The sequence below is a fragment of the Gopherus flavomarginatus genome, chromosome 14 (assembly GCF_025201925.1).
Source record: "Gopherus flavomarginatus isolate rGopFla2 chromosome 14, rGopFla2.mat.asm, whole genome shotgun sequence".
Lineage (NCBI taxonomy): Eukaryota > Metazoa > Chordata > Testudines > Testudinidae > Gopherus > Gopherus flavomarginatus.
The window spans coordinates 33639779-33667123 of NC_066630.1; the positions used below are offsets into that span (position 1 = coordinate 33639779).

Here is a 27345-nt window from a genome sequence, read left to right on the forward strand (position 1 = left end):
TATGTTTTTGCAGCATAGACAATGTGTGGAATTTGCTGCAGCAGAAGATCTGTCTTACGGTTTTATACTTGTTACAAGACATACAAAATATTTTACAGTCTTTAGGCAGCTCGTGTTCTGAGACCATTTCCTATCATGCTGACCAACATTGTTTCATTGTTCCTTTGTGCTGCCCATCTGTCTCTAGCCACCTGTTGTCTCTTGACGTACAAGTTCTTTGAGTCAGAGATTATTTTTTGTTCTATTTGTACAGCATCTAGAACCCTATGAGTGGGACTGTCACAGGCTGACTGGCCCTATGAACACAGTTGGGCTCAGCCTCACTTGTGAGGGATCAATAACCCCCTATCCCCAATCCTGCTGATCCTGATCAGCTGGGGATCAGATGACTTGATTCAGTTATCAGAACTAGCTGGGAAGGAGCTGAGGCTCAGAGATCTACAAGCTTAAAAATGGAACTTCACAAGAGAATATTATCAGTGCTACTTTATTTTCCATTACAATAAATTGCCTCCTGGAAAGTATGCAGATAGGAATAGGTATTTTCCTTTTCACAGATGACTGTGGTATATGGATGAAGGAAAAAAGATTTAAAGTAGCTGTGGAAAAGACAAATGAGGCACTCCAGAGAATTTCCAAGTGTGGCAATGATTGGGGATTTAAATTGTCACTTGCAAAAACAAGTGAGAAACTTGGAAAGTTCACATAGATAATATCATACGAAAGGGTAAAAATGTAGCAGGAAACAAATGGGGGTGGAGAGATAAAAAGGTATTGAGGATGAGGTACAGAGCATTGATAAGACCATTTTTAGACTTTGGATTCCAAGCTTTTGATTCAGCCTCATGAACAAGTCTTAGAAACCTGGAACTGCTCCAGGACCAAGCTCTGTGACTGGCATGCCGCGCAATGATAACAACACCACGGCAAATAGCCACCGGAAAAGAACCTATAAATCTAAGGATGAAACTATTAGTTGTAACCTTTTGGGCAAAGCTAAAAGGGAATCATGAAAACAGTTCTATACAATAGATTTATGAGGATTGATGGGAGCGTAGTAAACATTGCCACAGACTTCCTCATACTATGAGTTAAGGAGATATGTAAAAAATGAAAAAATGGGAACTCAAAATGTTTAGTCATGGGAAATCAAATTACACCTGGACAGTTATTCTCCCATTTGTGGGTTTGACAGCACGAGTAGAGTGGGAGCAGCTTCCTGTGTTCCTAGTCTTGGAATCCAGAAATCTAAAAGGATCTCGAATTATGTGGCCATCCTGACAGCTGAACTAATGGGGATAATGAATGAAGAAAGTGGTGTCCATAGCCTCCTGTGATGAGGCTGTTCTGCCAGAAAACAAACAAACAAAGGAGATGGGTGGTTTTCCTAAAGACTTGGAGAGCTCACTTGTGGAGGGGAGTTGCCGAAGGGAAGTTATCTTCTATGACTGGACCTGAGGAGAGAGGGTGGTAGGAGGGAAGGAGATTTCTGTGGCAGGCCTGGAAGAAGGCCTAAGGGTCTAACCTGAGGAGGAGGACTCCAGGGAGGAAGTTCTGTGGGTTGGCAGTTCAGATAGGCGCTGAGCCTCCAGGGAGAAAGTCTGGACAAAAGGGTAGTCCAGAAGGGGTAGAAGACTTGCTTGTTTTATGTTTCCTTTGGGACTCTCATTTAAGTTCAATAGTACTGCTCCATCTGTGGGTGCAAACAGAGGGACTGTGGGCTGACAGAGCTTCCCTGAGGGAAAGTAGGCTGGACTTGAGAAGAAGCCCTAAGACAAGACTAAGGCTCGACCAGCTGATCCTCTGCTGGGATCAGAACTAACCGGGGTCTCAAACAAAACTAGCAGTAGTGAAGAATCACCAAGAGCAGAGAGAGTTTGACAGGAAGCCATCATACAAAGGTGACTGAAGATCCCTGAGAGAGTAGCCAGGATCAGAGTTCTAACTTTATTATATTTGTTTCTGGAATCTGGACATCCTGGAAGGAGTAGAACTTTGAGCCAGCCATGTCTGAAGCATCTGCTGACCACTGACTACTTGGCAGGCTGAATCACAGGGGTGCTGTGGAGGTCAACCTTGCTACAGGCTCTGAGGTATTACCACAATACATATAATAAATGTATAATCTATTTTGAGTTGTGGGCATAGGCGGCACATGAGTCTTTTCTTTAGGAAGGCTACGAAATGTCTGAAGCCCCCTAGAAGTGTGTCTTCATCCCCTACCTGGCCCCAGCCTTATGCTCTGTCATGGGGCTTTTCACTGTTCCCTCAGGCTCCTTACTGTCCCCTCGTACCCCCCCATGGGATCTTCACTGCCCCCTTATCCCCAGGGACCTTACTGCCCCACCAAGCCCAACAGGGTTCAGTCCCATCATTTCCCCCCAGCTCACACCCTGTGAGGTCCTTGGAGGGGAAGGGGAGAGACCCGTACTGTAGCAAGGGGAGGCAGGGTGGCTCAGGGGTGTGGCTGCCTGTGGAGCTTGGGTTAAGCCGGAGATAGCCCTCAGGAGGCAGGAGCTCCATGGCCGCCACCACTTCCTGCTTGTAGTGCGGAGGGCGGCACAGCTCATTTGGTTCCCAGTTAGGGTTGCCAACCCTTCAGGATTGGCCTGGAGTCTCTAGGAATTAAAGATGCATCTTTAATTAAAGATTATGTCATGTGATTAAATCTTCAGAAATACATCCAACCAAAAATTGGCAACCCTATTCCCAATGCTGGGAGTTGCCTGGCTCCAACTGAACCAGGTCAGTGCTGAGGGGAGCTAGGCACAGGCTCACAGGCTCCAGCAGCAGCTGCTTTGACACAGCCACACAAGCATCCTGCCCTGAGCTCCCCACCTGGCCAAGTGCAGCACCACAGACAGCCCAGAGATGCACCTGGGCAGCACGCGAGCGGGGCCACAGTCCAGGTGCCAGTGGCCCTCCCACTTCTAGGGAGCTTCCTGTGCTCTTAGTTGGCAGACCAGCACTCCTCTAAAGGGTGGTGACTGCACTGCATCTGGCATTTGCCCCCTGCATGGCCAGCCTTTTTTATTCTGGGGGAGGCTGAGCCTTCCCAAGCCACTTATATGCACTGCCCATGGTTTTGGGAGCATAATCTTGCATTCAGCTCTCACCCAGAGATAGAAACAGAAGTGGTGACTGCTGTGGATATGTACTGTAACTTGAGACAGAGGAATTAGGAAGAGAGAAAAAAGACAAACAGGAACTTATATATAGTTTCTAAGGCCTGGTCTACACCCAGGGGGGAGGTGGAAAATCAACCTAAGATATGCCACTTGAGCTACGAGACCTGAGGTCTGATTTAAGGTTTCGCGTGCCAGTAACACATTTTAACATTTTTAGGAGATCTCTTTCTATAAGTCTATAATATGTAACTAAACTATTGTTGTATGTAAAGTAAATAAGGTTTTCAAAATGTTTAAGCAGCTTCATTTAAAATTAAATTAAAATGCAGAGCCCCCCGGACCGGTGGCCAGGGCCTGGACAGTGTGAGTGCCATTGAAAATCAGTTTGCATGCCGCCTTCAACAAGCGTGCCGTACGTTGCCTACACCTGCAATAGACACACGCAGCGGCTGCAAACACTTCCCTGTGGAAACTGAACGTGATCATGAACCCACACTATCCCGCTGGAGCACACCACTCCCTCCTCCGGATGGCACATGCATGGCTGCACAGGTGCCAATTTTCCAAAGTGCCAGTGGGTGATGTGAGGGGGTGACGTGGAGGCACATAATGCGTGCTATTCAGCAATGATCAGAGTATTTGGAACAGAAGTGACCAATATACTCTTCAAGACTCTGGGCCAAACTTAGCCATGCTGTCAGACCGCTCCGTGCTACAATAGCAGCACTCTATTCACAGGAGTGCAGGCAGAGAACTTCGCTGCTTTATTTAACTGCATCACAAACTGAGTGGTGTGGGAGGAGGGGGAACCTTCCACTGACAACAGAAAGTAGGGTAGAGCATAGCCTCATGCCCTATTGCTCTGGATAATCCAGTTAACTTCATTACCAGAATTTCTTGAAAATGGCAGAGTTGTGGTTAGCTTTGTTTGCTGGACTCAGTGCTACTGCTGGCATGAAGTCATGCAGCTGATTGCTCAGATTCAAAGAACAGTTCATAAGTCTTTGCCATGAATCTGACAGTGGGTTCTTTGAAGTACTGTGGAAACTGCACACTGGTGCAAACTATTCTGGGGCACATCTCAGGAGGATAGTTCGTGACTCAGCAGTTCAAGGAAGAGACAAAGAGTTTCATTTCCTAGTTTCTGCAATAGATGTGGTATAGTACTGTCTGGTATATCTTCCCATTAAAGAATAAGCAAATGCATATAAAATATGACACCAACTAAAAGCAACAACTGCAAACTAATTCATCCACTGCTCCTTGCATTTTTCATTGTCAATGGATAGGTATTACTTCTGTCAGAATAGAAGCACTGTTGGGAGCATTCTGATGTGCTTGAGAAACACAGAGCCACTGTCTTTCTGGTCTTGCTTACATATCTTCTGTTCCTCCTGCAAGTATGACCTTGATGAAGATACCAGTCTCTTGTAGTAACTCATTCTGAGTGTCGGGAGCAGAGGGTTCACAGGGTACTGCTTTTGTTATTTTCAGCTTTTCTTTGAAAATGCAAAATAAGAGAAGGTAGCTGTAGCAATCATGATATCTACGAATTCTAAGAAACTGAAAGCCATCCAGGCTGGACTCCTCAGTGTCATTCACAAATCTGCATCAGCGCAGAGGACGGATGGAGGGAAACCCTAGAGTAAAAAAGAGTTTTAACAGGTTGCTGACAAAGCCGGAAGCCATGTGATGAATGAAGCTAGTCTTAGCTAGTGATTTGGTAACCTCAAAACGTTCGAAGTTTTGTCTTTGTTTCCAATAAATATCTGAATTTCAGATGCTTATCAAGACCACAGCAGTATGCAAAACTCAGTTTAAAATTTCACAAGGACAAAAGTGCAATGTAAAGGAAAGGAAATGCCTGCTTTATCTGCCTCATATTCTCACTGAGTGGGTGCATGGAAGTTAAAAGTATGAATACTAAATAGTTACCCACATTTTTTCATACTACTAAAATTGTTTTGCTGGAGACTTAAGTAAGTTCTTGATAGAAACAAGCCTGATCAGAGCCCAGTGTTGGAATACCCCCCAAACTTTTGGTTCTGTCTTGATCCAAATCTTTCAGCTTGCATCTAGCTCTAGTTCTTATTTTATCTGAGTTAGTTTGTCTATTTCTAGTTCTAGAGTAACAAATTGCAACCTACGAGTCCACTTTGAGAAATTTCCCAAGCCAAGAATGAATTATTAAGGGGAACTATATCTCTTAGCTCAAATTATGATAATCTAGTATAGTGCCTTGAAGCTTTTCACCCTACAGACCATCAGTTAAAGCATGAAATTAGCTATAAAACTTTAACCATACCTTTCCCTTTGAAAAAGCTTTTTAGCTATACAGAAGCTTGCAAGACACTTTCACTTCTCCAGAGGAAATGTTCAGTATTTCAGATCAGAATAATTTCCTTGATTCAGAGGAACCATCCTGTCCTTGTGAAAATTTTTTAAAACTATTTCACATATCCTCAATGTGTTTTCTGAACTTTGTCCATCTTTCTGATGGACTGTCGTATCAGATCTAAAATCTTGGGATTGGCACAGTGTGATAGGATCCCCCAGGATGCAGCCTGGGACTGTGGGACCGCTGTGCCCACGGACTCACTCCAGCCTGGGCTGTCTCTCACAGTGCCTTTCTAGTGACCAGCAGCAAGCCCCTCCACGTGCTATCACTTAGCACAACAGCATGTGGAGCCCCACACAGAGCTATATTGCATATTTGCTCTCAGAGCCACTCATGAATCACACAGAGAAAGGCACCAGAGTGAAATCCCCTCAGCTCCCAGCACTGTACCTCAGAATATGCCATCTTGCACTGCTCAAGATGGGCAATGCAAATTTATTAATTGGTTCAACACTTCAGCAATGGAAAATGGACATATACCCGCCTTTTTCAAACCTGAGCAGATTTGCCCCACACTTTATACAAACTCACTGGTAAAGTTAAACAGTTAAACAAATGTATTGACTATAAAAGGTAGATTTTAAGTGATATTAAATGACAGGCAAAAAGTCAGAGTTAGTCACCAAAAGAAATAAAATATACGCACACAGTCTAAACTCTCAACCCTATTAGACTGGACAGCAACTAGATTAAGCAGTTTTTCTCACCCCATTGGATATTGCAGTCCTTAATATACAGATTTGTTCCTTAAACCTGGGCCAGTCTCCTCTGTTGGAGTCTTGTCTTCTTCTCAGTATCTTAGTTGCTTGCCGTGTAGGTTGAGGCAGGAGAAAAGGTCCAGTATGTGTGCACTCTGTTTTATACCCTCAGTCCATGTGCTTGGAAAACACTTGTGCAGGCATGTCTTTTTGGGCCTTGCTGAGTCTCTAGGCAAGGCTCAGAAATTCCCCCAATGTGGCCTCATGCAGGTAGGGCACTGCATCGTAACTCCCTTGCTGGACAATGGTTGTTGATGGGTTGATTGGTACCCCAGACGGGTGCTGGCTACTTTCCTGGCTGTTGCCTCTGGGGAGCTAATGTCTGGCTAATTTCCCAATTTACAGCATGTTTTAGTGACCATCATACAACACAATTCTCATAACTTCATATGCATTAATGATACACATATATGGATAGAGAAATTACTTTCCGCTGGCCATAACCTTTCCCCTGATACCTTACAAAGCATACTTTATATGTAACATCACAATCATATGTACATGAGGAATATGGGGGTTACAGGGCACTCACCCAAGGTACAAAATGTCACACATAGGGGCAATCAGGTTCTCTCTGAAAGTTTTGTGAAATCCAGCAGTGTGCCGCAACTTGCAGCAGTGTTGGGAACCATGAGATGCATCCCTGGCAGTTACTGTGTTTAACATGATTGAATGCAGAGTCAGTGTGAATGTAGGGCATAACAGCAAACCTGCTGTACACACCTGTGCATTGTAAGTGTGGAAACACTTGCCCTGTGTTAGTTTGCATTGAGCTAAATTACTTGGAAGTCTCAACTGATTTCAGTCTTTAGTACAGATAAGATGTGTTTACATTAGAGAATGGTATCAGTGGTAACTGAACCAGTGAGATTGCAATACTGAGCGTCCATGCTGGACATTCGGTTTCAGGTGCACACACACAATGCTTACCGCAAGCATTGCAGAGCCAGTGGATCACTGTACCTCTTCAACAAAGCCCAGCTCACTAGAACAGTTGCATAATGTCTATGGTTTATAATAATGCCTGTTAGCACCTGTACTATGATTGGTTTGTTCCATCACCTGTTTCTGGTGATTCTATTCCTGCACTCTACCCAAGGAGCTGCATGTGCAATGTAATGGAGACGGTGTTATGCCCTCATGTTGCAGATGCCACGGCAAGGAGTCACCAGCGCGACCGCCTCCCTCCCAAGCTGGTGGTGATTAACTAAATGTGAGGCTGGCAGCCTACTTGAAAAAGTATCTGTGAAGTTAGGTGTCTGAAGAGATAAGGATCCTGATTTATTCTCTTCCTTAATTTATCCAGTAATTTATTACTCTTAATTTTGCTGCAGTGTCTTTTTCTTGCTTTGTGGTTGTTTCTGTTTAGTAGCTAACTTTCCTTTCTTGCATTTCCCTCTAGAATTTAGAGGTAGGATTCATCCAGCCCTGAATAACCGCACAGAACAGGTGTGTGAGGAGAGATGGCACACATGGGAGGGACGCAGAGAAGGTAAGTGGGAAAATAGAGGGAGAATGAGAACGAGCAGTATTATCAATGATCACCCCAACCCTTCAGAAATGCAGCTCTCCTTTTTCCTGCTGGTAGGCTGCTAAAGTTGCTGCTTTTAACCTGAAAAGTTTCCACAATTTGAAAAGAATTCTTAAGATGCCTAACTCCTTACTGGTGTTACTGCTTTGGTACCATTCTGATTTACCTGCTCATAACTATCAAGTGATGGATGAATGAATATATCAGATGAAGCCTTACAGCAGAAAACCCTGTATGTGGCTTTGTCTGTAGTTTTCCCCTTAGGAGTTGCATTGATGTTCATTCTGAAGTGCATGCCACTACTTCCAAGACAAAAGTGGCTTCTTTTATAATTAAAAGGATAAGTGATTCCTGTAACCTATATAGAAAAATATTTTACATTAACAGGTGGGAATCTTAATAGCTAATCTTCACACTGTTTATTTCAAGTTATACCGATGAATAAATACACTTAAAATCTAATCATTGTCGCATAAATATCTACCAGTAATTTTGCAGTTTCTTTGGAGAGATGGATTACATATCATTATTGCCATCAGAACTTTATGGTAGGACTGACAACTTGCAGGATATTACAGTATATGTGTAAGTAGCCAGTATAATTTTACCCTGATAATTAGGAAACATTGACTGTAAAATAAATAAGAGACAAAATGCTACAGTGAAGAAGGCTACAATTGCCATTAAACTATTTCAAATGCTGCACAAACATATTTGGGGCTTAATTCCTTTTGTGGTCATGCAATTTTCATATGGTGTACTTATACACAGTGCAAAAGATCAGGTGTACAGTATATGGCTTTTTTATAAACTCTCTATTTGTTGGTTTTAATAAGCTAGTCTGCTTTCCCTCTTGGCTATGTGGATATTTAGTGTAGCATCTTCTTTAGGAGCTCAAAAGTTCTCAAGAGGACAGGGCAATTGATACTGAGTACATCTATTTTTCTGAGTTTTACTTTTTTCTTATGGCCTGATCCAGCTCCTGCTGAAGTTAATGAGCATCTGGGGAGTTTCACTGACTTCAGAGGCAGCCAGATCAGACCTTTCATGAGTCAGCCTGGATGCTGGTAATACTGAAAGTCTCATTTTTCTCCTAAATTCCACCAACTGTAGTTGAGGACAAAATCAGACCCAGTATGTCTTGTCCAATCTATATAAATACACTGTCACCTCAACTTTTCCTTATTAGGAGGAATGTCACTCATTTTACCCTTGCGTTTGACTCATTCCTATTTCATGTAATATTTCATTGCTACAGGTAATTAGCATAGAAAATGTTACATCATGGAGCTAAGGGTTATAGATTATAGATAAGACTTTCATACTTGGCTGTCTAAAATAGGGATCCTAAATAAATATGGCCTGATTTTCAAAGATGCTGATACCTACAACTCTCTACTGACTTGAATGTGATTTGTGGGTGCTCAATGGGTCTGAAAATCAAGCTACCTATATATAGCAGGAGTGGGCAAACTTTTTGGCCCAAGGGCCACATCTGGGTATGGAAATTGTATGGTGGGCCATGAATGCTCACAAAATTGGGGGTTGGGGTGCAGAAGGGGGTGTGGGCTCCAGGGTGGGGCTGGAGATGAGGGGTTGAGGGTGCAGGAGGGTGCTCCAGGCTGGGACTGAGGGGTTTGGAGGGCAAGAGGGGGATCAGTGCTGGGGGAGGGGGTTGTGGCGTGGGAGGGGGTCGGGTGCAGGCTCCGAGTGACGCTGATCTCAAGTAGCTCCCAGAACCAATAGCATGTCCTCCCTCCAGCTCCTACGTGGAGTCGCAGCCAGGCAGTGTGCTAGCCCATCGCTTGGGGTGGGGGCAGTGGGGAGAGTCCCCTGGCTGCCCCTACGCATAGAAGCCAGAGAGGGGACGTGCCGCTGCTTCCAGGAGTTGCATGGTGCGGGGCAAGCTCCCAACTCCATTCCCCAGCAGGAGCTCGAGGGCGAGATTAAAACATCTGGAGGGCCAGATGCGGCCTCCAGGCCATAGTTTGCCCACCCCTGTTATATATAAGCGGCCTAAAGTTAAGCTTCTGCTTTCAAACTTTTAACTACTGACTAATGTTTATGTTTGGTTGAAAACTTTCTACTGAACTTTTTTGATGGAAAATAGGGATTTCAACTAATTTTTTTTTGCAACATCTTTAACTTTTTTGCCAAACCTTGTTGACAAGTCATATTTTCAACAAAAATTTCTGCTGAAAATTTTTAGAAAATTATTTTTTCTGTTTTTGACAATTTTCCATTAAGGGGTTGGGGGAAGCACTTTCCAACCAGCTCTTCTAATGCCATTATGCTAAATAAATCCCGAATTGCCTAAAGCTTCTGGTATTATGGTTTTTTATATCTTCAGTCTGGGGTTTTGGCACACATCTGGGCTTTCGCCTCGGGTTCAGAAGTATGGTCAAATCCACCACTTCACCTTGTAAATACAAAATATAATCCAACCCATCTGTTGCTGTGAAGACAAATTTAAGAACCAGCAGAGACTAGCCCAAGTCTCATCTCCTTCCCCTTTCATTTCCAAAATCCTAATGACATTCCCTTGAGTAATGTGTTTTTCCTTTTCTTTTTCTGCTTTCCTTTTTCACCTTTCTTCTTAATCTTTTGACGTCTTCCTGAAAACAAACTTGAGTTCAGTTAAGATGTTAATCAAAATTCTGTTCAGTTACAGTGGTGTAAATCTGGAATAACTTCCATTGTTTCAGTGGTGTCATTTCCATGCAATCTGATTGGAATTTGATCCTGTCTGAAGTGGCTGTGTAGAATTGCCATTTGCAGAATTCATGGCAGCTTCTTGCATGGCATTTGGCCTTACCATTAATATCACTTTGTATAGCAAATTCACAGACTTTTGAACTGATATTATTATCTCAACTTCAAGGCAGCTGGTAACTGTGACCCCATCCAACATGCCCTCTATCCCAAACCCAATACTCTTAAAAGAAACCAGATCGTCATCCCTGAAACCTGGGATGGAGCAGTAATGGTAATAGTTTTGTGATGTGGACACGAGCCTATGGACTTGGCCAAGACTGCCAGCTCATTTTATATTACTCATAGAACAGTCTTCAGATAGTATTGACTACCAGTTGCCACCAGTTTGCGCTGGATTAGAATGGGTGACCCTGAATGAATGGTTTTGTTTAATGAGGCAAAATTAACAGTGTAAGGCGTAAGGATTGAATATTCAGTACTCTAGTCATCACTCATTTCATACATGTCTCTTGTTAGAGAATCTCTGTGTTTATTGAAGTGTCATTTACACAGAAATTTCTCCCTGGGTTTCCTCTCTTACAGTTTAAGTCATTGTTTCAAAGAGTTTGAACATCTTTGCAAATCTCAGGTGACTTTGAAAGTTCCGAGCAGCAAATGCATAAAGCAGAGGGTTAATGCAACTGCTAATAAATGCCAGTGATCCAGAGATGTATACCCCCATTTCTGAGACCTCATCCAATGCCAAAGACATCTTCTGGTTAGAGTCCACTATCTGTGTTGAAACAATTTCTATTACATTAAACATATGATGTGGTAACCAACAAACAACAAAAGCCACAATCACGCTGGCAATCAGCCTCGCTGACCGCTGCCTAGATGAGTAAGTCATTGTGTTTATTCTTCTTCCAACACATACATAACAAGTAGAGATGATAACAAAAGGAATCACAAAACCTACAATAGTCTCCAACAAAAGGAACAATATCTTCTGCTGATCAGAAGTGTAGTTGCGACATGTGCACTGCTGACCAAACTTGGTTTCTTCAATTTCTTGAAATGGGATTATGGAAGCTCCAAGAGGAATAGACAGGAGCCAAAGGAGAAAGACAGCTTTGAGAATCACAGCTTTATTTTTCCACCTTTGAATTATGAATGGGTAAAACACAGCCATGAACCTCTCCAGGCTCAGTGTTGTAATTAGAAACACGCTGGCATACATATTGCAGTAAACAACAAAAACCAGTGATTTGCAGAAGGTGACTCCAAAGAGCCAGGTGTTAGCAAAGGAGTAAATCCAGACTGGTAAAGTAACCAGCACCAGGATGTCTGAAATTGCCAGATTTAGAATCAGCATGACTGTAGGAGATCTTTGCTTCACTTTCCCACAAATAGTCCAGATGACAATGGAATTCCCAGGGATCCCAATAGCAAATGACAAGCTCAGTATTGTGCAGACCACTGACCTCTCACTGTCCCATGTCAGATGGCTGTTTTCTTCTGTTCTATTCATCTTGATTGGAGACTTGCTTTTTCTCTGATGCCAACAATCTCTGTTCCCTGCACTGTGCTTTTAACTCTGTAAGCAGACGTTGTGAACCTTATCAAGTGCTCCCTAACCAATGATCTGAAGGCTGATACAGCATGTGAGTTCACATCCTATTGTTCAGAACTGGGTGAAGCTGAGTTCAGACTTTCTATTATAGTACGTAGGAAGACTGCATGCATACAAAGCAAAAAACCAAAAAACAAAAAACCCCCACCATATTCGTCTGACTGCTCTCATTTGTGCCAGTTATATATGGATGTAATTCCATTTATTTCCATTTACTTCTGATTTACACCATGAGAAAGGAAAATCAGGACCCATATTTACTTACCCATGCTTAAGAAGCTTACTACTTCAATTAAAATTACTGTTTTTATAAGAAACTTTTAACAAGCTAAAGTAAAGTAGTCCACATGAGCACGTCAGTGTTTTGTATGTGAGGATTATTTTATAAAAAGCACACACATGCAAAAATTTAAAAAATAAAACAAAACACTGACACATTCAGTATAAGTAGGAATAATATATTTTGAGTAATCAAAAACAAGACAAATGATTATACCTTGCCTTGAGTACCTGCCTGACTTAAAGAAACTTCCAAATTCTGCCTTTTTTGTTTTTCACTCTAGTGCAACCCACTGGACCAGATTTTGATCTCTCTTAACCTGGCTTCAGGGGAGTTACTCTAGATATACATTGGCATAATAGAGATCTGAATTTGACCTAGTGACTTCAGTGAGTTTACAATGGTGTGACAAGGGTTTGGTTTTGGCTCTCTAAAATGTGAAAGAGGGATGACTTTTAATTCTCCTGAAAACGTTCTGCTATGGAATACACTTTAATGTAACTTCAGCTGATCTGAATAGCAAGTGGACAAAGATTGTACGTACACAGGCTAATCTACTCAAGCTAGCTTGACTCCAGCTAGTATGGGTAACAATAGCATTGAAGGCAATGCAAGCTTCAACGCAGGTTGTAACAGCCTGGCACAGATGTAGTCCCCTTGCTAGCCGGTGCTGTGCTTTCTTCATTTCTATTGTTACCCATGCCAGGTGTATTCAAGAGAAGGTAGGCTAGCTTTTGCTGTGTAGTCATATCCTGAGACTGAAGGAAAAAGAAAATAAAAAAAGAAACTGCAACTCCAAAAACAACTGATGGGATTGGGGAACTGAAATTGGGAGGGTATTTTATATAGACACAAAAAAGAAAGCAGAAGTTGTTTACCACTTCTCTCTGAAATCTAAAATTAGTTTCAAGTTTGCTCTCTAATGCTGATGCTCAGATTCAGTTCTACAAACCCAAGTAAATTTGTGCATGGAATATATAAAGGAGAAGAATCCATCTCCTCTAATGAGAAAGAGTGTATTGTATTTTCTTTTAATTATTTGGCCAGATGCTGATCTCCTTTCCAAAGGCTGATTTAGCCCTGTCCGCTCTAGTAAAGGATACAAGCATTCTCATGTTATTTGGCATACCCATGGATAAGATTGGTCAAAAAAATCAAGAAAGATCTTAGTTTCCCATAAGCCATACTAGAGATCCTGGGTAGTCCTTTCCTGCCAGACAATATAGAAATTCCTTCAGGAAAGGACCCAGCTACAACAGAGGACAATGGAACAGATAAAGGGGGGCTCCAAGTGGCGGAGGAGACATTTCTGGTTGAACGCTAGGCTCCTCAAAGCAAACAGCATGACTCACAGGCAGCCCAATGCAGGGTGGAACCCTAAATTAGTGGTTGGCTTCAGTTTGCTATTCTGTGGCCACTAGTGACCTTTGTCTCCATTGGTGCCTGTCACGGAATCATCACACAGACATCAGTCTCTTCCCAAGAGAGAACTGGGGCTTGGGAACTGCAGGTCAGGACCGAGGAGCATCAGCCTCAATTTGCAGGGCAGTCTGCCAGCATCGTGCCTAGTTCAAGTCTCTCCTTCATGTGAGGAGAGGGGTGAGAGTTTGCAAAGACTAAGAGAGTTGATGGGGGAGGGTGATGTTGATGTTACACTGGCAGGGCCGGAGGGCAGATGAGGCCATGGGGCATAGGCATGTGTTGGTGAGCAGCTCAGTAGCCACTGTTATAATGACCCAGAGTGAGCCAGGAATAAGACAGATTCTTCAAATTTTCTACACAGTTAAAATTAATTGACATTTGTGCGTAGGCCATATTTGCAGAAATTATGTTGCAAACCAGTTAAGATATTAATGATTGCTTTGTCCAATTATGATTGTATACAGACTACAGGCAGGGTCCAATCAACAGTTCTGAATCTTTCTTAAATAGGGCCATTGTGATAACAAAGGTTGCTCAGCCAATCAACACCCTTCCGCTACAGTTAATTTGCAGGCACTAATTCTACTGGTTGTAATGAGTCAGTGGCATGAGGGAGACTCTGGATTTGTGAAGGTTCCACGGCCCCATAGTTGGTTTGGGTATCAGTGCTTGAAAGATTCCCCAGGACACTGCTGCCAGCTCCACAGCGTATCAAGGCAGCACTGCCAGGGAAACTGATCTCAACAGAAGAGTTGGAGGAGCCCTTAAAGCACAGAGACATTGTGACTCTGGAGCTGATGAGGTAAATGATCTTATCTCTGCCCAACAGCACCATGAGGGAAAAAATTCCTATCTTTAAAAATCAGTTTAATCTAATCTGGGAGTGTAAACACTTAACTGCCTTCATCATAGTTGTATTACATTGCATGGTTGTCATAGTATAATTCCCAATTCTGAACCTTAGTGTCCAAAATATGGGTACTAGCATGAATTCCCCTAAGCTTAATTATCAGCTTAGATCCTATAGTGCTGCCACCAATCAGGATTTAGAGTAGAGTGCCTGATAAACTCTGGTCTCCCCCAAAAACCTTCCCTGGGGACCCCCAAGACCCAAATTCCTTGAGTCTCACAACAAAGGGGAATAAACCATTTCCCTCCCCTTCTCCTCCCCTCCAGGTGTTCCCTCCCTGGGCTCCTGGAGAGATATACAGATTCAAGCTCCGTGAATCTAAACAAAGGGATTCCTCCTTCTCCTTTCTTCCTCCCAGATCTTTCCTGCCCTGGGTACACTAGGAGATCACCGTGATTCAAACTCCTTGAATCACAACACAGAGAAATCAGGTGGGTTCCCCCCCCTTTCTGTCCCCCTCCCTTCTCCTTCCCTGTTAAGTACAGACTCAATTCCCTTGAGCCTCAACAAGGGGAAAAATCAGACAGGTCTTAAAAGCAAAACTTTTAATAAAAGAGAAAAAAGAATAAAGAAAATCACTGTAAATTCAAGATAGAATATTACAGGGTCTGCCAGCTTCTAGAAATTGGAGAAACAGCCTCCTCCAGCAGAAATACAATTTAAATTACTTTCAGCCAAATACACATTTGCAAATAAAGAAAAAACAAATAAAAAGACTATACCGCCTTTCTACCTTTGTACTTACAAAATTGGAATAGAAGATTAGAGAACCTGTAGGTACGTGTGGTCACTCTCAGAGCCCAGAGAGAACAAAGCCAAACCCAAAAAACACAAACAAAGGCTTCCCTCCACCAAGATTTGAAAGTATCTTGTCTCCTGATTGGTCCCCTGGTCAGGTGTTTGGTTCCCTGTTTGTTAACCCTTTACAGGTAAAAGAGACATTAACCCTTAACTATCTGTTTATGACAATGGTGTCAGTAAAGAGCAGAGTTAAGGTTGTCTGGACGCCACAACTGTGCATTTCCATGACTTAACATGAATGGATTTCTTTTAAGTGTAACTGTAACTCTAAATTTCCTGGTTTGGGATAATTATAATACCCCTGCAATGTTTTTACTCTTAAACTACTGATACTGCCTCCTCAACCTTAACTCCATTTTAACGTAGTTCTTTATCTTGAAGTTTTTATAAGAGGCTACCTCAAACACTATCTTCCATAGCTGATGATAAACCCTATGTCCAGGGTTGCAGGTGCTGCAGACAGGAGAGAGAGATTGGAAAATCTATTCATTTTCTTTCCCATTGAAACCAAAATAATTCCATAGAACCATCCCCAAGAAGGGAGGCAGCATTGCTGAGCACAGCAACTTCAAGGAGGTTGCTCTTTACAGGAAAGGTCTGCACCCACTTCCTGAAAAGTAGATCAAAAGTGTTCATAGCACAGACCTGGGCTCAGAGTGTGATAATCCATAGAGGATGGACTAGAAAAGCTGTAGAGAGAGAGACAGATTGAATGGATAGAAGCGCAGTATCAGAGTTATCACTCAAGAATGCATGAACATAATCTGCTTTATAGCTCAGGGAGTGAGATTTCAGCTGCTGATGATTTTGGAGCAGGTTCCTGCTTTATCTTTTGGTTTCATATCTAACACTTTTCTTCTCACAGTGTTTCCACCTCCTCGCTGAGGCCCAGTAGGTCATGAAAGGACAGTGTGGCCAGGATCCCGATTCTCCAGGCAGACATTCTCCATCTGGGCATTGATGCAAGGATAAGTACAGCTGGGATCCAATCAGCTGAGTGGCCAATTCACTAACCCCCTCAAACACATCTAAAATCAGCCAGCATGCTCTTGAGCTTCCCTCACTTCTAGGCAGGATCAAGTACTAGACCCAAAAGGCCCATATTAGACCCCATCCCACAGAGTCAAATGCCTATGTGATGATGTCATTGCTGGGGGAAAGGGAGCCCTCATGCCTCCACTTCTGGTGGGGGATGGTACCCTGATTCTTCCCAAGACTTGGGGAGAGAGGGACCCCTGATACCGAACCTGTCTGTTTACTGGGGGACTGAGGCAGGAGGGAGCCCAGCTGCTATCTTGGGTGGAGAGGGGAGAGGTTGCTATTCTTGCCAAAAAGGAAGTTGCTGCTGCCCCAACTTCTGGATCTGCAAGCGGGAGAGGGCTTTTTCTCCTTTAGTTCAGTGCCAGTCGAGATGAGAGGCTGTTGCTTTTGCCACCGTCCCTGCCTGCCAGCAGTGTGTGGACAGGCAGGGGCAGGAAGGTGGCCAGGGGCAGGAAAGTGCCCCTACCACAGCTATTTCCTTCCCTTCTCTCCCAGACCCCTTCTCTCACAGGAGGAAAAGGGGAGTTGGGGGAGGGGGTGATTGTCACATCCCTGTTGCCTACTCAAGCCTTCCATTCCCATGCACTGGTAACTCATTCACTTCCCTGGGGTACAATTTTGCTCTGGCCTGGCACAATCTGAGCAGAAATATTTGGAACTGACGCTATGGGGGTGATCGTCCATGGAGACTCAACTGATCTTTTTCTCTTTTGCAGAGAAATTAGCCACCAAACCCCCTAAGGGAGCAGGTCGAGGAGATGGAGAAGCTGTCCAGGGCAGTCACCAAAGGGTCTGAGATCTTAGTGGGAGGCTCACAAGAAAGGCCTTTTCAAGGTTAAATTTTACTTAATGTCTCTGGAGCTGTGCATTGAAATCCTTTGTGTGAAAGGCGCCAGCCTCACCCAGTAATTTCTTTCCCACAGGGTGGTGGATTGCAGCCCGCTCGCCAGAGGACAGATCAACCTGCTGCAGAGGCTCCTGGATGGTTCTGCTGACACCAGCTTGGCTGAGGAGGTGACCGACTCATTCTATCCAGCACTGGCTGTAGACGAGTCTGAAACTCAAGGTTGGAGATTTGTTTTGGGTAGCTCAGGGGAGTATCTAGGATGAGAGGGTGACATAGCACCTGGAATAGATTTAATATGGTGTCTCCCTGGTGTGGTTTCCAGCCAGCTGTGATCATTTTGAACTTCCTGGGCAGGTTGAAGTGACCGACCCTAAATGCTCCATTAGCAAATCTCCATTGGCCTGTTGTGTTGCTACCAAGAAGTGACATTTAATTTACAGGTTGTCCTGGAGCCCAGAGTGAAAGCTTGAAACACAAGCTGATCCAAGGACTTGAAAAGAACCTGGAAGCCCAAAAAGCCATTGGGAGATATTCAGGTCAACTGGACAAGGTAAGAAGCTAAAATAAGGCTGAAAATTCACTGCAGTCACCATTGATGTGAGTTCACCAAGTCTCAGCATCCAGAATGTACAGAGCCCCATCCACTAACACTATTTAACTAAGAGAAATGAAAGAGGAGAATATGATCTGGGTGAGAAACTGAATGGATCCACTGTTCTTCCCCTTGTGGGATGTGGTGTTGGCACAAACCCCTGATGCCAGCAAGCAGCTCGTTGTTTCTGGTGTGTATGTAGGAGGAGACACTCACTAACAAGGTCACCAAGCAGTGTTCACAGTTTCCTTATTTCACTCTGATAGTTAACATCTGTGGGCCAGAGACCTCTTTATAACTGTTGAATGCAAGTCATCCTGACCTGCTGATTTTAAAATGTCTATCCTTAGGTGTTGTGTAACACCTTCTTTGGTTACTAATGGATTGGAAAGTGTTTCATCATTCTCATGTGAAATGTGTACATCCTTCTAAATACAGAATAGAAATAATTATTTCAATATCATTAACAATTTTACTAGCTCCAACTATTAATGAGCCTGCACCACTGCTTGGATTTCTTTTGTTCCAAATGTACTTAAAAATATAGAGTGCTCTTAAGATACAACTCAATATATATAAATACATAATGAATAGGTGGATGAGCCATGTCCAGGAATCTCCCTTGAACAAAGCATGGAATCCTAGCTCCCTCCAGTCTGGGGAGCCCAGGCCAGCTCCTCCCTATGGCCCGAAACCCCTCTTTCTCAGGGCATGACAGCTGCTCAAAAGGGTAACTACAAGGTTCTCCCCTTTCCAGGGGGCTCTCAGTCTGGAACTTCTCTCCCATCTGAGGAGGGAATCAAAGGAGGCATATGAAAAAGAAGTCTCACAGATGTTCAGACCCCACTAATTGCCCCCAACAAAAATCACAGACATGCTTAGGATCTGTCTCCTTCCTCCCTATCATCAGTTTTTGAGATGGATGGAAAAAAGAGTAAGTCCAATAAGGTCCTGGTGACAAAGAAAAGACAGGGCACTAAAAAGAGAAAAAAGCCTCCCTCTCCCTTCAGTTCCCTTCATCTTCTGAAGAGTTTGATTAGGAGGTATTCTAGGAGGTGCAAAGTGAAATCTATTTCCCACAAATAGCATAAATTCCAATATTCTTCGTGGGAGGAAGGCCCGCTTTCAGATTCTGACCGAGGTCAGAAAGAAGAAGAGGTTCAGAGTAAACTTTTTTCCTACAGATTATTTGAGTGTTATATAGAGACAATAACTACTCTAGATCACCTTCAGAGGAAATCCCTAAAACGAGGACAGCCAGTCTATTAGGGCAAGTGAGACTATTAAGTGATATTTCCCCTCTGCTTCCAAGCTAGAACTTCATATTCCTATAAATCCTCCCTAAGACAAAATTGTTAAGTGGGAATGACAAGGCCAAAAGACTGAGTGGAGTCCCTGAGGTGAATTTCGTCCTTCAAGTTGTCACTTTTCCTCTTTATTGCCATGTGCTTCACTCTGTTGGCTGTTCTACAACTGTAAGTTATAACTGTAAGTGTATAATTTACATCAACACTGTGAGGAGATCATGTGATTAGGTCATTATATTAGTTTACTGATAAGTAAATATGCAAAACCTGGACATGTGAATGATTTTGAGAATCTGAATTTCGCTAAAAGATACAACAAAGTCCTTGGTTTCTGCTGCAAATGAAGCTTATTGACGCATAACCTTTACAATCATCTTTGTGAGAAGCACAATGTGAAACCAATGAGAAAACTGTCTTTCCCTGGAGTGTCAGATGGAGAGAATTTTAAACAATTTTACCCCCTCTCCAACATGTATCCTTCCCTTTCAAACAGATGGTGTCTTTGACCCATTTGGCCTTTCTAAAGTCTGATTTGTGAACCTAAAATAATAAACAGAAAACATCATGCATCAGATGAGAAGCCTGGAACTAATCCCGATAAACTTGTCTGCACACTAGTGTTAGGAAGCAGGAAGCTGCTGGACCAAAGCCTTGGGTTCTTAAAGAACCAAACCGAGATGATGTTTTGTAGGAACTACTAGAGCAGCCCTTCGCAGATTTATGGAGATGAATTCAATGGTGATATAAATAGTGGTGCCAAAGCTCTCCTAAATTCTCCTGGGCACTCTAAGTAATCTGTGTGTCTGAGACCATAATAGCCATTAACCTAACTATACACTGAGTGTTTGATTTTACCCAGCCCTTTCATGCACAGGAAATGAAAGATTATTAACATTATTGGGGACACATGGTGCCAGAACTAATTGATTTGCTTTCTACTTATCTAAGCCCATTGCCTCCATGCTGTCTGTTTTCCCTTTACAAAAGAGCAACTTTCATGTACGTATCGTATTACTGTACTTCCCTCATCTCAAAGTCCTAATCACCACTACAAGTCATCAGCATCATGACTGGCAGTGTTTAGCAAATCTGGTCTTGCTGTAATTCCCGGAGGGAACGGGGAGCCACGAATGTGTTGCATATTGCATTATGGTAGTAGAAATAAGCACTTTTTTTTTTTAACACAAAAAAACATATGCATGCACTGTGCTATAAAAAATCCCTGCACCTGGGGGCACTGCTGAACCAGCCATGGTTAGCTGTTGCTTCCTTCAGTCACTTATGTCACTAGTACCTGCAGCTGAGATTACTGGTTTAAGCAGAGTTACTAGTGTATTTTCTGAAGGGCTTCTCTATAGATAGTGCACAAGATTGGAAGGCTGAGGCCCACAAAAATGATTCCTTTACATAGTAATGTGAGGTGTCCAGACCGTGACTGCGACCTTCAACATTATCTCTGTCATGTAGATAACATTCTTTTCTGGTTTGGTTACTCCCATGTTATTTTAGCTTTCACTTTGCTCTACATTTAGTGTGTGACCGGTAATATTCTGTTAATTTCTGCTGTCATTTATATCAGGGCAAGCACAAAAGCTAGTGAATGGAATCATCAGGGTTTCCGATCTGGGTTTCCATAGAGCTGAACTACCAGAGCTGAGAAAGTTTTAGATAAAATGTCCACTTTTGGCCCATCAAATCCACTCATGTCAGTTGTTTCTCAGATCAATATCCTGACCTATTCAACCCATTCATGTGAATGAGTACCATTTGCCTCTGGTGGGTACTTGGCTCTGTTTCCAGCAATTTGTGGTTTTGGACTTTGTATGAAGCAGAAGTGGCCAATTCTGCTCTCACTTACACTGGTGCATCCCCACTGAATAGAACTAAATGGGCCTAAGGATTTTACTGAATTACCCCAGTACACAGGTCAGCAGTTGTGAAGTATATTTTTATGACTTTGGTGACATGAACTCCTTCTGCTGTGGGCTGTTGCCAGAGTATTGGCTAATTATGTTAATATAAATGGCAGGATTGTCCCTATTTTGTGAGAGATACAGGAATTGTTTCATGCTATGTAACACCTACAGTAGATTAATTAACCCTAGACAACTACAGAACACCATTTAGAACCTCAGTCACTTCACTATTAGTATGTGTAAGGCATGTGAATTGTTCCACTTGACCAGGGAGTGTGTCAGGGATAGATAATCTTGTCCAGGCAAACTTGTTTGGTGTGGGTTATTTGGGTTTCTTACTTGGAAGCAAAGGCTAGTGAGGATTGCTTGTGTATTTCTGTATGTTATCATGGTTACGGCTGTATCTGGGATGCATGTTTAGCTAATGTATGGACAACGTATGACTGCATCAATGCACTGATCATTTGCCGTGCTTCTGTAACAGTACCTGTTACCATTGATGCAGCATTCATGATTTATTATTAATGAAACAATAAGTGTACTCACTGGGACTGAATATGCCATTAACAATACTTTGTCAATACTGAGTGTATTTATTATTAAAAACTATTTTAGTTAATGACATAACTTTACACATATCCTTATGGAACAGAGATTAGACTCATTCTCTGCCATGAGGGGTTTACAATCCTCATAAGCCAAAAATACACAGGACATGGAGAGGGAGGATCTGGCAGTTACTAATGAGAAGTAGACGAGAGGAAGCATTTACTGTTAAGATGAGTTTGAAGGAAAGATTTGAAGAAAGAGGCAGAAGGGCCCAAATCCTCAAAGGTATTTAGGCTTCTCGCTTCCACTGAAATTAATGGATGTTAGGAGCCTAAATACCTTTGTGGATCTGGGCCAACATGCTTAGTGAATGAGATTGTTCCAGGAATAGGGGGCTGGTGATAGAAGGAAGGAAGGAGATGAAAGCAATGATAAAGTGAAAGGACTGGAAGCCATACAGCTTATAAAGGAGGATAAGAACAGAGGGATAGGTGGGGACAAATTTATGAAGTTCAGGATGAGAAACTTAAATTTTATGTGATAAGAGACAGGAAATCAAAGGAAGTATTTAAGTTCCAACAAGTATCACTTTCCATTACTGTGCATCTGCCTTTCATTACATATTGCATGCTTATTTGTTTGGCAGCATTAACCATTTATCAGCACAGCACCTAAACTGCACTTAAATAAACACAATTCCATTTGGGGGCATTTCTGGCTCAGGCATGTTCTGGACAGTGTGGAATTTCATTATACAGGACATCCTTACAGTATGATATCTATTGAGATGGCAGTGTACAGACGACTGCTACACTTACATTACTAACTTCCTAACACTTGGGTTGGGCTTCATTGTACTCAGGAACATGCATGCCACCTAAACCCAATACTCATTTCTGCATAGAATCATAGAACTGGAAGGGACCTCAAGAGATCATCTAGTCCAGTCCCCTGCAATCAAGGCAGGACTAAGTATTATCTAGGACCATCCCTGACATGTGTTTGTCCAACCTGCTCTTAAAAATCCCCAATAATGGGGATTCCACAACCTGCCTAGGCAATTTATTCCAGTGCTTAGCCACTCTGACAGTTAGGAAGTTTTTCCTAATGTCCAACCTAAACCGACCTTGCTGCAATTTAAGCCCATTGCTTCTTGTCCTATCCTCAGAGGTTAAGAAGAACAACTTTTCTCCCTCCTCCTTGTAACAAGCTTTTATGTACACCTCTACCCCGATATAACATGAATTCTGATATAACGCGGTAAAGCAGTGCTTGGGAGTGGGGGCTGCATACTCTGGCGGATCAAAGCAAGTTCGCTATAACACGGTTTCACCTATAATGCAGTACGATTTTTTGGCTCCTGAGGACAGCATTATATCGAGGTAGAACTGTACTTGAAAACTGTTATCATGTCCCCTCTCAGTCTTCTCTTCTCCAGACTAAACAAACCCAATTTTTTCAATCTTCCCTCATGAGTCATGTTTTCTAGACCTTTAATCATTTTTGTTGCTCTTCTCTGGACTTTCTCCAGTTTGTTGACATCTTTCCTGAATGTGACGCCCAGAACTGGGCACAATACTCCAGTTGAGGCCTAATGAGCGCAGAGTAGAGCTGAAGAATCACTCAGAGCATCACGCTTATTGTAGAGAACTTCTTACAGACATCAACAATCCTGCTTATGGCTGATTGGATGTGTGCTTTAGGGCTTTCTTTGGTAGTCAAGTGTATCACGACCAGCTTGGGATCACAGTGTCAGCACATGCATTGCATTTTCCTCTGACTGAGTGTTCCTGCATGGAGGTTATAATTAGGGCTGTCAATTAATCGCAGTTAACATGCAATTAACTAGAAAAAATTAATTGCATTGTTAAACAATAGAATATCAAGTGAAATTTATAAAATATTTTTGGATGTTCTTCTACGTTTTCAAATATATTGATTTCTATTACACACAGAATAAAAAGTGTACAGTACTCATTTTATATTATTATTTTTATTACAAATATTTTCACTGTAAAAATTATAAACAGAAGAAATACTATTTTTCAATTCACCTCATATAAGTACTGTAGTGCAATCTCTTTATCGTGAAAGTGTAACTTACAAATGTAGATTTTTTTTGTTTTGTTACATAACTATGCTCAAAAACAAAACAAGGTAAAACTTTAGAGCCTACAAGTCCACTCAGTCCTACTTCTTGTTCAGCCAATCGCTAAGACAAACAAGTTTGTTTACATTTATGGGAGATACTGTTGCCTGTTTCTTAGTTACAATGTCACCTGAAAGTGAGAACAGGCATTCGCATGGCACTTTTGTAGCTGGCATTGCAAGGTATTTATGGGCCACATATGCTAAACATTTGTATGCCCCTTCGTATTTCGGCCACCATTCCAGAGGACATTCTTCCATGCTGATGATGCTCATTAAAAAAATAATTCATTAATTAAATTTATGACCGAACTCCTTGGGGGAGAATTGTTTGTCTCCTGTTCTGTTTTACCTCATTCTGCCATATATTTCATGTTATAGTAGTCCTGGATGATGACCCAGCACATATTCGTTTTAAGAACACTTTCACAGCAGATTTGACAAAACACAAAGAAGGTTCCAATGTGAGATTTCTAAAAGTAGCTACAGCACTCGACCCAAGGTATAAGAATCTGAAGTGCCATCCAAAATCTGAGCAGGACAAGGTGTGGAGCATGCTCTCAGAAGTTTTAAAAGAGCAATATTCCGATGCAGAAACTACAGAACCTAAATCTCAAAAAAGAAAATCAACCTTCTGCTGGTGGCCTCTGACTCAGATAACGAACATGAACATGCGTCGGTCCACTCTGCTTTGGATTGTTATCAAGCAGAACCCACCATCAGCATGGACGCATATTCTCTGGAATGCTGATTGAAGCATGAAGGGACATATGAATCTTTAGCACATCTGGCTCATAAGTATCTTGTGACACCAACTACAACAGTGCCATGCGAATGCCTGTTCTCACTTTCAGGTGACATTGTAAGCAAGAAGAGGGGAGCACCATCTCCTGCAAATTATAACCAAACTTGTTTGTCAGAGCAATTGGCTGAAGTAGGATTGAGTGGACTTGTAGGCTCTAAAGTTTTACATTGTTTTATTTTTGAATGCAGTTCTTTCTTTGTGCATAATTCTACATTTGTAAGTTCGACTTTCATGATAAAGAGATTGCACTACATTACTTATATTAAGTGAATTGAAAAATACTGTTTCTTTTGTTTTTACAGTGCAAATATTTGTAATAAAAAATAAATATAAAGTGAGCATTGTACACTTTGTATTCTATGTTGTAATAGAAATCAATATATTTGAAAATGTAGAAAGCATCTAAAATATTTAAATAAATGGTATTCTATTATTGTTTAACAGCACAATTAATCACGATTCTTTTTTTAATTGCACGATTAATCGTGATTCTTTTTTTTAAATCACTTGAGAGCCCTAGTTATAATTGGTATTTATGTATGATTTTATGATGGACACTATATATAGTACAGATGGACTTGACTGTAAACCTCAGATCCAAACATAGTTGGACAGGAAAAGTAGTGACCTAGGTTCAAATAGCTCTGTAATAGGCTGAATCAAATTCTGGAACTGAACGTGCCAAGACTGTGTAAGAGTCCTGTGGTGGGGCAGCTATCCCAAACAGGGAGGAAGGATTAAAGCAGGCCAGAGGGAGCCTGCACAGAACCCTCCAGTTAGAAGAGGGCTCACTATGCGAGCCAATTGGGAGGTGACTTGTTGCAGTGGCCAATGATGGCCAGCAGGGGCCATATATATAGGGCTGCTCAACAGAGCAGAAGGAAGTCCCTCCCTGGCCTGCTAGGGAGAATGACAGGCTGCCTAGGAGCACCATAGCTAGAGCAGTGCTAGGCAGGGTAGCAAAGCAGAAGGAGCATCTGACTGACCACTGCCAAACTGAGGCCTTGGAGGAAGGGCAGATAAGGTGCTAGGGCTGCCCCAACTTGCCCTGAGGGAAGTGGCCAACACAGACTTCAGTTTGCGCCTGGAGCAAGGGACTAGACTGGTGATTGCAGAAGGCCACCGAAGCAAGTGGCTGGACTACAGACTGCCAGGTCCTCTGAAAGTGGGGGAGACAGCAGAGTGGGGCACAGCCAGAGGGCTGTGCCCAGAAGAGGACGTCGCAGTCTGGGGAGCGACGCGGGTCACAGAGTGGTGGAGACAGCAAAGAGGGAGTAACGGCGCGCAAGACACCACCAGAAGAAGGCACCGTGAGGAAGGACTTGAGCTAATTCCAGAACAGCCAGCAGGAGGTGCCATAGTGATGAGTCTCGCACCGCTACAAGTCCAGATACAAATTTTGTAGCTCTGTCCCAGCCCTAGTGTACTGTAACAAGTGTATTGCTTTCTGAGCTTGATTGCTTATTTGGCAACTCGCATTATTATTGTAATTGTTTTTGCGGGGATATTCATGGACTGTAGCCATATGTAGGACCTTGTGTACAATGGATAAACTTGTATCAACACCTTGTCAAGCACTCCTTTATTTATACACTATAGACTCTGGCCAGGTCTACACTACAAACTTGCATCGGTATAACTATGTCACTCAGGACTGTGAAAAATTCACATCGCTGAGCAATGCATTTATACCAATTTAACCCCTCGTGTAGACAGCACTATGTCAATGGGAGAGCTTCTCCTGTTGATGTAGCTACCACCTCTCACAGAGGTGGATTAACTATGCCAGCAGGAAAAGTTGTCCTGTTAGCATAGTAGCATTTTTGCTAAAGTGTAACAGTGCAGCTGCACCGCTGCCACTTTTTAAGTGTAGACCTCCCCTCAGTTTGTGAAAATGCCTGTGTATGTGATTTTCAGTGTTGTTGTAGCCATGTTGGTCCCAGGATATGAGCGAGACAAGGTGAGTGAAGTAATATCTTTTACTCAATTAACTTCTGTTGATGGAAGAGACAAGGTTTCTAGCTTCAGAGCTTTTCTTTAGGTCTGGAAAAGCTTGCTATAGTGTCACAGCGAAATAAAGGGTGGCACAGATTAAGTGTAAGGGGTTAACACAAGGTGCAAGAAACCACTGAAAATGAAGTGGGCAATTAACACCTCTGCAGTCATAGGACAAAGGAGGATTAGTAGGTTACAAATGATAGTAATGAGCCATAAAACCAGTCTTTGCTGAAACGATGATTTTTAGAGATGTTTGCAGGTTTTGCATCTGTTGTTCTGGTAGAGACTGGTGCTGTTTTGAGTTGGTGTGTCCTGATCTGTGGGGAGCTTGCTTCTGATAATGAGCTTGGAAAGGCTGTGGGAGGGGAGGTTGTTTGAAGACCAGAAAAAGAGGTCGGGAAAGATTTCTTTCAAGATGTGGTTCCCATCAACTAAGGGTTGTAGCTGTTTACTGATACTGAGTATGGATTCCAGTGTAGAGTGGTAAGTGACAATTAGGGCTGTGTGGTCAGTGGGGGTGGGGTGGGGTGGGAGGTGGTTCTGTACTGAAGCAGGTTCTCTCAGGGTATTTGGGTGTTCCATTCCAT

At 42.6% G+C, this 27345-nt stretch overlaps 1 protein-coding gene across 1 annotated transcript; it reads right to left on the reverse strand.

The window, feature by feature from the left end:
- Nucleotides 1-11113: 11113 nt before the first annotated feature.
- Nucleotides 11114-12040, reverse strand: LOC127034486 (leukotriene B4 receptor 1-like). The gene has a single exon (XM_050923368.1). The coding sequence runs from the start codon at nt 12038-12040 to the stop codon at nt 11114-11116; it is 927 nt and encodes a 308-aa protein (XP_050779325.1).
- Between the last annotated feature and the right edge of the window lie 15305 nt (nt 12041-27345).

Coding starts and splice junctions, on each gene's coding strand:
- LOC127034486 (XM_050923368.1), bottom strand. CDS start 12,040: ATGAATAGAACAGAAGAAAACAGCCATCTGACATGGGACAGTGAGAGG.